At 45.6% G+C, this 11021-nt stretch overlaps 1 protein-coding gene across 1 annotated transcript in view; it reads left to right on the top strand.

Moving 5' to 3' along the window:
• Positions 1–11021, top strand: part of CIAPIN1 (cytokine induced apoptosis inhibitor 1) — a 15511-nt gene extending 4490 nt beyond the window's left edge. The window contains exons 2-9 of the mRNA XM_041765576.1: positions 1044–1219; positions 1687–1839; positions 3177–3253; positions 4989–5157; positions 6607–6680; positions 7577–7692; positions 9675–9756; positions 10282–11021. Of these exons, the coding sequence (XP_041621510.1) occupies positions 1054–1219; positions 1687–1839; positions 3177–3253; positions 4989–5157; positions 6607–6680; positions 7577–7692; positions 9675–9756; positions 10282–10392 (948 nt within the window). The 5' untranslated portion in view covers positions 1044–1053 and the 3' untranslated portion in view covers positions 10393–11021. The remainder of the gene's footprint in view (positions 1–1043; positions 1220–1686; positions 1840–3176; positions 3254–4988; positions 5158–6606; positions 6681–7576; positions 7693–9674; positions 9757–10281) is intronic.

The raw sequence follows: 11021 nt of genomic DNA on the forward strand, positions 1-11021 counted from the left end.
TCTCAGAGTGTCTGTGGTGGTGTAATTGTGACTGAGTTAGCAACTTCTACAGAAGACAGAGGTGTTCAGCACAACCCTGGTCCATGCTTGACTTGTCTACTGTGGCGTCTGCATTTATGCCATTACAGCTATTTTAAGACGGGAACTTGATGGCATTAATGTTGAAGAAAGAAAGGAGAAGCTGAGTAGAATGCCATCGCCTGACCTAATTGCTTCATGAGCACATTCTATACTCCTGTCCGTATCAAGTGGAAGGGAAAGCTGACCCGTGGTGGTGGGGGGAATCTCCATAGATTAAAAGTGTGGGCTTTATAGTCACATGGATTTGGATTCATGTTCCAGGTCTTCCCACATTTAGTAGTTGTGTGACCTGGCAAAGTCAATGGCTTCAATTTTTCTGCCTATAAAATTGGAATAATACAGAGTTTAGGGTTGTACTGAGGTTCAGTTGGGATATTGTATATAAGGTCCTTTGAACAGCCTGGGCAATAGTAAATGTGAAAGAAAGACATATTAGGTACTATTGATCATTGCAGATTCAATAGAATTGAATTTTCTTATTTTCATGAAAGAGAAAATCTCATTATTTGCCAAATGTAAATATGTTGTCTCTTTTAAAAAAAAAAACATTAAGCTTGTGGTGGCATTATGCCAATTTATTCGCCTTCTTTGCTGAGTCATACTTTTGCCTAATTAACGTCCTGTGTGTTTCATATTCCTTCCATTCAAGCTGAGTTGTCCCAAATCAAAAGAGAAATACTCTTTCTGCCTTCAACTTGTATACTTGACTGCCAAGGCAGGACTCCCATCCAGGAAGCAACCTGCCTTGTTGGGGAATGTTGGGGTTAAGAATCCTTGAGGTAACGGGTTCATTATTTTAGTCTCTGTAGCATCCACAGGAAGATACTCTAGTGTGGTCAGCATGCCATGGTGGGAGGTCGGAATTAGGTGGTGATTCTAATTGTATTTGCTGGTACCTCATAGATTAAATTGTGCTTTTATCTCTGCTCAGTCATGACTCTCCTTTGGTCCATGGGTTTTAGGTCCATCAGCATGGCAGGAATGGCAGATTATGGGATCTCAGCTGGCCAGTTTGTGGCCGTGGTCTGGGATCAGTCATCCCCCCTGGAGGCTCTGAAAGATCTGGTCGACAAGCTTCAAAAGTTAACAGGTGATGAGGGCCAAGTGTCTGTGGAAAACATCAACCAGCTGTTGAAATGTAAGTACCTACCCGTTGTCTTTACAGGGCTGCAGAGGGTTGATGGGGGTGCTGCGTTTATGCGGTTCCTTGATATCTGAGTTTTTGTTCTGAGTGGCACACGATGGCAGTGGGGGGAGGGGGTCACTCCGTTTTTCAGTTGAGATACAGTGGACTTAAAAGAGTGTAGTTGATTTTTATAAGTATGTTGTTATTAGATATCCTGCATTTTTAAAAAAGCTTACTCTTCAGCCAGCTTCCTTTTTACTTCTTTTCCTGGACATATAAAGGATATGAAATTAATAAGACCAAGGGAGAATAGTGGCTTCTTTGCCCCTCTTGCTAGTAATGGTATAATAACGTTTGCCAGATAGGTAGCTGTTCATTCTTCCAGGGCCAAGCCTGGAGCCTCTGCAGGACCTTGGGGGGCTGGGCAGATTGCCTCAGGGGCCCAGGTGATTGCTGATCAGAACCTTCCTTTTTTTCAGCTGCCCACAAAGAATCTAGCTTTGATATTATTTTGTCGGGTGTAATTCCTGGAAGCACCACTCTGCACAGCACTGAGATTTTGGCTGAGATGGCCCGGATCCTGCGGCCTGGTGGATGTCTTTTTCTGAGAGAGCCAGTAGAGACAGCTGTAGGTAAGGAAATTTTTATTTGGAAGACTAGAATTTAACAACGTTAAATATTTAGGTACGTTTGCTGCATCTCTCTGAGCAGGAGCTGTCATTAGGAGATCCTTCTCCTTGGTTGTAAAAATCTGAAGCAGTGCATCTCACGGAACTATGATCTTTGACCCAATAGGAGGAAAATGTCTACCTGAAAATGGCTGGGTCTGTCAACAGGTTGAATGGTTAAACTGTGGTACATGCATACCACAGGAAACTCTAGCAATAAAAAGGAATAAACCACTCACTTGTGCAACAATTTGGATGAATCTCAAGGGAATCTTGCCGTGCCGAGTGGAAAACAGCCAATCCCAAAAGGATGCATGCTATGTGATTCTATTCCTGTAACATTCTTGGAATAACAAAGTTCTAGGGATGGGGACCAAACTGATGACTACTAGGTGCTAGGAGTGAGAGGCAGGGGATATGTGAGCCTGGAAAGGGGTCTCAGGAGGGCTCCTTGCAACTGTGGAAGTGCTCACATGAAGCTGTGAGCATGGTAAGATTGCACAGAGTTGTGCACACCCAGACAAGTGCATGCAAAACTGGTGAGATCTGGGGAACTCTGTGGACCCTGAGTGATAACTTCCCAGTCTTCTGGTGTGCGGTACTTGTGTATGTTCCCATGGGGGCAACAAGGAGAAGCATCCTTTTTTTTTTTTTTTTTTTTTTAATCTTCCTATGCATCTATAGTTATTTCGGAATAAAAAGTTAGAAAATAATGACTGGAAGTCTGGGAGTGATGAGTCGTAATTATTGACTCATATGAAACTAATGATAGGATCCAGGAAATAAAAACCTTTTTTTTGCTCAGTAATGAAGCTGTCACTTCTGAATTTGTTCCGTTTTCCATCAGTATGTGATGACTCAATTTGTAAATGCAACCAGAGAACGAAAGTATTTTGAAATATGTAAAAGCATTTAGTGGGGATAGAAACTTGTGATGGACGCGGCAGATGCCAGTGTTCTTTGTTGGAAGTGTAGACCACGGGAAGCTGCAGTGTCTCTCTTGTAGGAACTGCGCAGAGAGTATACTTGTGTGCTTTCTGAGTCCTCAGCCTCCTTTTCACTCAGTGTCCAGAAACCCCAGAAGGGTTCTTCCAAGAAGCCGAGTGAGACAGGACAATAACAATAGAATTATTCTCTGACACTTAGGGGCGTAGGTAAGCACGTACTGAACAACCAGAAGGATTTGTCAAATTAAAATACTGTCACGATCACTTTTATTGCCAGCTGACCCAAATAGGATCCTTTTTGATTTTTCCTGTTTTGGCCCATGAAGCGGCTAATCAGGGTTTTCCTCTTGGCAGTTAACAACAGCAAAGTGAGGACGACATCTAAGCTGTGTTCGGCCCTGACTCTTTCTGGTCTCGTGGAAGTGAAAGAGGTATGTTAGTAGACCACCTCCTTTGCTGGGAACTGAGACCTTGGGTGACCACACCCAGGATCTCTGTCCATAGGTCTGGGGAGAATCAGGGGAGTAACAGCATGGAAAATGAGGGGTGCAGTGTCACGTAGACTGGGAAGCAAATTGGGAAGTGCTTTGCATGTAAGATACACAGTGTCTCAAAGGACAGAACCTCTGGAACAACTCTCCTTTGAATAGACTCAGCTTGGGCCCTTGTGGGTTGGGGCATATTCTGGTCTCAGTACTGGTGGAGTGGAGTGGTGGTGCCCATGTTTCAGGGAGAGAGCAACACGGGTCTCTTAATGAACACAAATCCTAGGCCCAAGTGAAACACGGGCACCTGAATCATCCTCAGGTATTTGGTGGAGGCTGGAGTGGGTCCCAGCCTCCACCAGAAGGGGAGAAGATCCCACTTCTGACAATTCAGTAAAAATACTTAGATTAATTAGAGGTGTTTCTATTTCTACATCCTTCTTTGATGTTGAAATTTTCTTGTGTGAGAGGGAAGTGCTGTACCATGATAAGTGTAATACCACGGATTTGAGTCAGAGGCTCTACCGCTGAGCTGTACCCTCCCACCCCTCCCGTGCCACTGATTGGCAGCGTGACCTAGGGCCTTAGTTTCTTTATGCCCATACTTGCTTATTTTTCTTTTTAGTTTAAGGTTTTCCGGGTTTTTTTTGTTTTCCGTTTTTTTTTAATCTAAGGTAAGAGATGCTCATATAAATTCAATTAATACTAGAGAATATAAGGACGCCTGGGTGGCTCAGCAGTTAAGCGTCTGCCTTCAGCTCAAGTCATGATCCCGGGGTCCCAGAACTGAGTCCCACATCAGGCTCCCGCAGGGAGCCTGCTTCTCCCTCTGCCCGTGTCTCTATCTCTCATGAATAAATAAATAAAATCTTACCAAAAAAAAAAAATACTGGAGAATATAGAATTATAAAGTGACATTCCAGGCCTTCCTCACATTTCCCTCCCAAGAGGAAGCCACCAACACATTTTTATGTGTGTTGCTGCTCAGACCTCTGTGTGTGTGTGTGACAGGGAGAGACAGGTACTTTTTTAATGTAAATGAGGTCATATGTATACATTATTCAATTACTAGCTTTTTCCACCTTTAAATATCTTCAACATTTATCTATCCCAGTTCATTGCCCCTCACTCTTATTAATGATGTAACAATATTGAGTGCTGTGGAGCAGCTGTGATTTATTTAACCATTCTGTAGTTGCTGGACACAGGTGGCACTCCCACATTGTTTTCTACCTTTATCGTCCGCTACTTCTTCCCAAGAAAACATTTCCCCCCTCTTTATGGTTTTTTTCTCTATTTTATTTCTACTATGTTTATTGTGCGCCTGCCTCTATGTAGTACACCATGAGGCATCATCCTATTCAGTATGCCTGACTCATCTTGATAATCATAATTATTATAACCCACAGAACAACTGGAACAGTGCCTTGTACCTAATAGACAGGGATTTGGTAAATACTTGAAAACTTTCCAGAGGGTTGGCTCAAAGTAAGTGCATAAACAAAGTAGCACTCTAGAGTACAGATCACTGAGAAACTGAATGTGATGATGTCTATCATCTCCTGCTATTATGCACTTTGTAACACAGAAATGAGTATTTGACACCTGTGTGGGTGGACTTAGTATGACATCATTTTGTGGAAAGAGTGTGACCTACTTCTTTTGATGTCTTGAATTCCAGCTGCAGCAGGAGTCCTTGAGCCCCAAGGAGATACAGTCTGTCCAAGAACACCTGGGTTACCAAAGTGACAACTTGCTCTCTGTGCACATCACAGGCAAAAAACCCAACTTTGAAGTGGGTTCTTCTAGTCAACTGAAGCTTTCTCTGGCCAAGAAGTCTTCTCCCCCGGGTAAGACTGGCCTGGGGGCATTGTTCTGTCTGGGTGAGCCTAGAAAGACAACTCAGATATTGAACCAGAGATCTAGACAGAGACATGAGGTCTCCAGAGGATTAGTCCTTCCTTCATCTCTGTCATTTCCAAATGGAAAAATGTTTCATGTTCTGTTGTCCCGGGTGTATTCAGATTCTGATGTGAAATAGCACATTAGCTATTACCTCATTTGGCCTCCTCTGCTCTTAGGACACTGAGGCCTCCAGATTCTAGAAGCCTGAGCTACATGATTTAGCTAATGAAGTCTTTCCACACCCCAGAATTACCACACTCATCCTCAGGAGCTCTCGCAGTGGTGGTCGTGGTTGATAAGAGTAGCCTGCACCTCTTCCCATGGGTCCTTTCTATGCTAGTAAAGTCAGCTTTTCTTACTTTGAGGATCTTAAGCCACTTGTAAAAGTATTTCTCCTCAGACAGTTGTACCCACCCTTTGCCACCCCCTCACCTCATCACTATTTCATGATGCCTGAATCAAGAGAAATTGTCCCAGCCATGAGGTATGCAAACATTTGCCGGTACATTCACACTCCTCTGCTTTGACTGACCAGCCAAAATCTTTAAGAAATCCGCTGGAATCCCAGCCTTTGGACCCATGCTTCCAGAATGGGTAGGAAGGGCTTGTGGAATGAGGAGTTTGCCTTGTGGAAGATCTGAGCCTCCACCTGCAACAGTGATCTTCAGGGGTGCACTTAACCACCAAGGCTGGTCTGAAGACGTGCCCACACTGTCTCTGAGGACCTGCCTATATCTGCTCACACTGACTCAGCTCTCAGGGCCTTCTTTGTACCAACAGGGTCTGCAGGGTGAGGGTTGTGTCTGCCACCAGTTTGCCTCACAGCACTGCTGCTGGCTCTGGAGCCAGTTTTCTTGTACGTCACAGGTTCACATGAGGCAGAGGCTTTGGCACACACTTTTCTGCTTACTTAATCTTCAGATCTCCTGCAGTAGATCTAGGGAGGACGACTAGCCTCAGGTTCTAAGGATGGAAGCTAAGATAAGGACACAGCAATGTGGAGTGAAGTCAAGCATGTCAGACAGACTCATGTTTGTGGCTCTGTAGAAAGAGCCTAAATGTTGGAGCTGTTTTCCTCATCTATAAAATTAGGACAGCACATCCTCACCTGATAAGGGTCCTAGCAGGATTTAATCACACGGTGCATATGAAATACTTACTGTAGCATCTGCTGCAGAGCAAGTGCTTAGCAGATGATGGCATCTGTCACCATAAAGCAAGCCAGCCCTAGGCCATTCCTTCTCCAAATGGTAGAGCAGGGCCTTGGACCCAAGCTCTCGGACTCCCAGGCCCATGTGCTCTCCACAGACACTCGGCAAAAAGCACACCCATGTGCCTCTGGTTTGTTTCTTCTGTTTTGACGAAGCTCTTTTTCTTTTAATGGTTGGACCCAGTGAAGCCTGCTGTGGACCCTGCAGCGGCCAAGCTCTGGACCCTGTCAGCCAATGACATGGAGGACGAGAGTGTGGTGAGTGGGCACTGCAGTCCCTGGACTGCTTTCTGTTTGGCGTCCCTTTGGAAATGAATGGTCATAGTTTGGTGTGGCCTCTCTGGACGTGGAGGTGTGAAGCTCAGCATTGTGCCTGTGCCTGTGACCGTGGCTGGCATTTGTGATTCGGAAGGAAACCCCACATTCGTGGCATTTTAAAAATCTTTTTCAGCATCTCTTTTCCCCACAGGTTTTCTTGTTCTCACTTCATGTGATATGCTAGAAGATTCTGGTGGGCATGTGTGAACCTGAAAAGAGCTTGTCAGCTAAAAGACTTTCTTGGCTCCTTTGTCTGGGCAAGTCAGTGCACACTCACTGTCTTAAAAGCAATAATTTTCCGTCTTTGATCAATACTATCTATTAGAAAGTTCTTAATTTCTGCAACTGTTGAAGTTACAGTGATAGCAAAACAGGTTGCGGTTCATGTTCTCATAGAATTTAAGATTAATTGTTCTCCCATTCAGCAAAGAATTGCACAAAAGTATATATTGTTATTTGCCTTATTGGGAATCATATAGAAAATAGTTTATTCCCTTTTTCACATGACAGCCCTTCATATATGCAAATAAATATAGTGCTTCTGTTTTTGTTTTTCCTGCTGTTTCAACATTCACACACGTGCACACACATGCACACTCAGACTCATATTCTCTACATGTTGTCAGTTACTTCCCAGTCCCCTTACAGCCTAGTGCATCCTCTGTGGACATAGTTGACTTCACTGTGGTGGTCAGCTTGAATGTGATGATCAGCCCAGGGGAGGTCAGTGGATGCCCTCTACGTGGGCCGTAGAAACCTGCTACCGCAGCCCTTTGTTCAGCCTTCTAGCAGCAGAGACCATGAGTGTGTCACTAACCTCTTCGAGCTCTCTCTAGGATCTCATTGACTCAGATGAGCTGCTAGATCCAGAAGATTTTAAGAAGCCAGATCCAGCTTCCCTGCGTGCTCCTTCATGTGGAGAAGGGAAAAAGAGGAAAGCCTGCAAGAATTGGTGAGTGTCAGCATAAGTGGAGTCTTCCAGGCCTTCCAGTCTTCTGAGGCTCAAGGACTCGGGATACTTTACTATTACTGAAATACTTATCTTATTGTGAAATGCATTGTAAAGATGGAGGAGTATCATAATCAGATAGGTTTTAAAGAGTAATAAAGATGAACACCTGTGTACCGATTACCCAAGTTAAGAATCAGAAATATGACTAGTAACTTAGAAGCCACCTCTCCATGCTTCCTCAGCTGCATCTTGCTCCGTCTCCCCACAAAGGTTACCATCCTCCCGGGTTCATGTTAATCATTCTTGGCTTATTTGATAGTTTACCATCTAGTATGAAGCTCCAACTACTATATTTTTTAATTACGAAAAATTGAGTAGTTAGCCCAGCCCTGACAAGGCAAGGAAAGGTCAATACCCTCCATCTGAGAAGGCTTCCGGTGAAAGTTAAGGTATGCAGGGTCTCCTGGGCTGGGGATCTCCAAGAGGATCTCCTGAGGATCTCCAAGAGTCCCTTCCAGGGAAGCCAGGGAGAGCCACAAGAGATCTCTAGGAAACCAAGGACATAGACAGATGGAACACTTGGCAGGGGTGTGTAGGGTGACACCAGCAGCAGTATGGTTGGAGGGCGTGGGCTGCTCTGTGTGTTCTACTCTAAGCCCGCCAAAGTTTGAGTTCTCCTCCTTGGAGCAGACTGGAGCAGAACATGAGTGTCCTCAGCAGATCAGCAGGGCAAGGAGGGATGGAAAAGCTTCATGGTCGCCAGTGTGCAGTCAGGATAAGCCAGGGCCAGGATCTGGGCTGGCTTGCCTGCCCTTGATACTACGGTATGATGGCAGCTTGGTTTATGACAGTGGCAGCCTTCAGTGTGTCTCTGTTTTGGGCTCCTGCTTCATCATACACATGTGACTTCGTCTATGGCAGAGCTGACATCTGGGGGTCCCCTCCACTGTTCCCCCTGAGGGTTCCCTTCCCTCTGCCTTATGTTAGCTTTTCTGGGTTTTGTATCCCCCGCTGCTTTCTTAGTTTTTTCTCTTATTTTGTTGGAGTCGGTTCTACAGTAGTTGCTTTAGAAAGGTTGCTTGAGCTGGGAGCCCTGAGCTTAGCGCTGGGATTTGTTGACTGTGTTTTAGTGAAGGGAGCTTGGGTGGGACTGTGAGGGACACTGCAAACTCAGCATCTTTGGGTCTTTCACCTTGAGGTGGTTAGATTTCTCAGAGAGGGGTCTTTCTGGTGCCACCTGTTCCTTTGGAAGTTTTGGGGTGCAGTGTGGGCTGAGAGTCAGCCACGTGCTTAGCAGTGGCTAACTTACCACCTGCTTGGAGTTCAGCTCCCCTCAGTCAGAGTCACCTCTTCCGCTTATTCCGCTATACAGTTCCCAGTGCTGCGTAGCCACTGTCTCCTTTCCCCTGGCCCCTGTCTTTGTGGGTTATGCTTTACTGAAGTTTCAGTGGGGCCTTGAGGGAAAGTAGAGTAGACACATGCATTCAGTCTGTCCTCTTAACCTGGAAACCTCAGTGTTGGTTTTTTTTGCATTCGTTTTACGGACGGAAAGAGTGGTAAAAATGAACTGGTGGTGCGTGGGCTTGCTGAATCAGTGTTCTTTTAAGTGTGAAAGTTGCCAGCGTTCACAAATCAGGAGATTTCAAGTAAAAATCCTTTTTTTTTTTTTTTTTTTTTCCTGTCCTTAGCTTTGGAAAATATGACAGCACTGGGTCTGCTTCTCCTCATAGCATTAATCGGCTGAAGCTGAGTAGTGACTGGCCTGTGTAGACAGGGCATCTCCCCTTTCGGTCCCCCTTTGCCCACCACTGTCTCCCTAAACAGCCTTACACGCTTACCTTGTCAGCCCAGCCCCATAGGTGTTTAAGATATCCTAGTATAAAAAGAAAAGTTTTAGAGTGTGTTTGGGCTGTGTTGAGGACTTGGAGCCCGTGGGTGGTACCACGTCTCACTCACAAGCTACCAATTTCCACCTCCCCCAGCACCTGTGGCCTCGCGGAAGAACTGGAAAAAGAGAAGTCAAGGGAACAGGCGAGCTCCCAGCCCAAGTCGGCTTGTGGAAATGTAAATATCTGGGTCTTACTCAGTGTTCACAAAACCCCCAGTGGTATTGGGCATCATCCTAAACCCAACACAGACTAGCTCCAGCTCTCATTTACTGCCCAAGTATTTTAAGAATGGGCAAATATGTGAGAACGCGTATGTAGGAGAGAAGTCATCTCCTGAGAGGGGGTTTGCATGCTCCTGCCTGTAGGGGAGGCTCCTGTCACTTATTTTTGACCCCATTCTTCCCAGTTCATGGTGGCCTGATGCCATTTGGCCATTTGGCTGAGCTCAACTATGATTTGAACTGTTGAAATATAGAAATATGGCCTTCTGAAGGAACTTCTCATGTCAGTTTTTCATAAAACTAGAGTTCTTAAAAACTCTTAGTATTTGGGTTTCAATTGGAGCCACACGTGCATCCAGCCATTTCCATCAGGCCACTGTGACCATGTTATGAAATTAGGGATCCCTTTCTTGCCCATGTATCTGGGACATGCTGACACTCAGCTTCCCTGTATGATTGATTGTCTCTTCTCTCAACAGTGCTACCTGGGCGATGCTTTCCGCTGTGCCAGCTGCCCCTACCTTGGCATGCCAGCCTTCAAGCCTGGGGAGCAGGTGCTCCTGAGCAACAACAACCTCAGTGATGCCTAGGAGGGACTTAACATAGTGCACATTGGCTCCTCCAGCCAACTCCTGTCCCTCAAGTCCCACAATTGTGGTTCCTCCCACCTCCTCTGCATTTGCTCACTCTCTGCTTGAAGTCCATCTGCAGGGAGCGTGCTTGGTAAACAGAGTGGAGCTGGCTATGGGGTGCAGTGATGTGCGGTGGTGCTATGTATCAAAAGACCTACTATAATGGGACCTGGTTACTCTGAGTGGGGGGACCTGTTTCTCCACCTCGTATTAGGGAACATGTGCTGAAGAGGCCATCTCCTGATATTACAATGCTGACCTAACACTCAAGAGCCCAGACGTCCTTGAGTATTAACACTCTGTGACAGAGAGGACCCCTACCCCAGTTCTAAGCTCAGCAATAGTGCCACTACTTGCCTTCCAGAGTTGATGGTTTACTCAGTTATTGGTGAGTACCAACTGCACCGATGCAGTTATTGGTGACATGAGTCGTGTCTCATGGCTCAGGGCATCAGAAGAATCACCCGTTGGTTGCTGTGATCATATTCAGTGTCCCTCTGTCCCTTCCATCCCTACCTCACCCCGTCCTGTGTTATCTCCGTCTTGTTTCTGTTCATCTATCGTTATTAAAGTTGGGTACTTCTGCA

This window comes from Vulpes lagopus, chromosome 8 (genome assembly GCF_018345385.1).
Source record: "Vulpes lagopus strain Blue_001 chromosome 8, ASM1834538v1, whole genome shotgun sequence".
In the NCBI taxonomy this organism is placed as follows: domain Eukaryota; kingdom Metazoa; phylum Chordata; class Mammalia; order Carnivora; family Canidae; genus Vulpes; species Vulpes lagopus.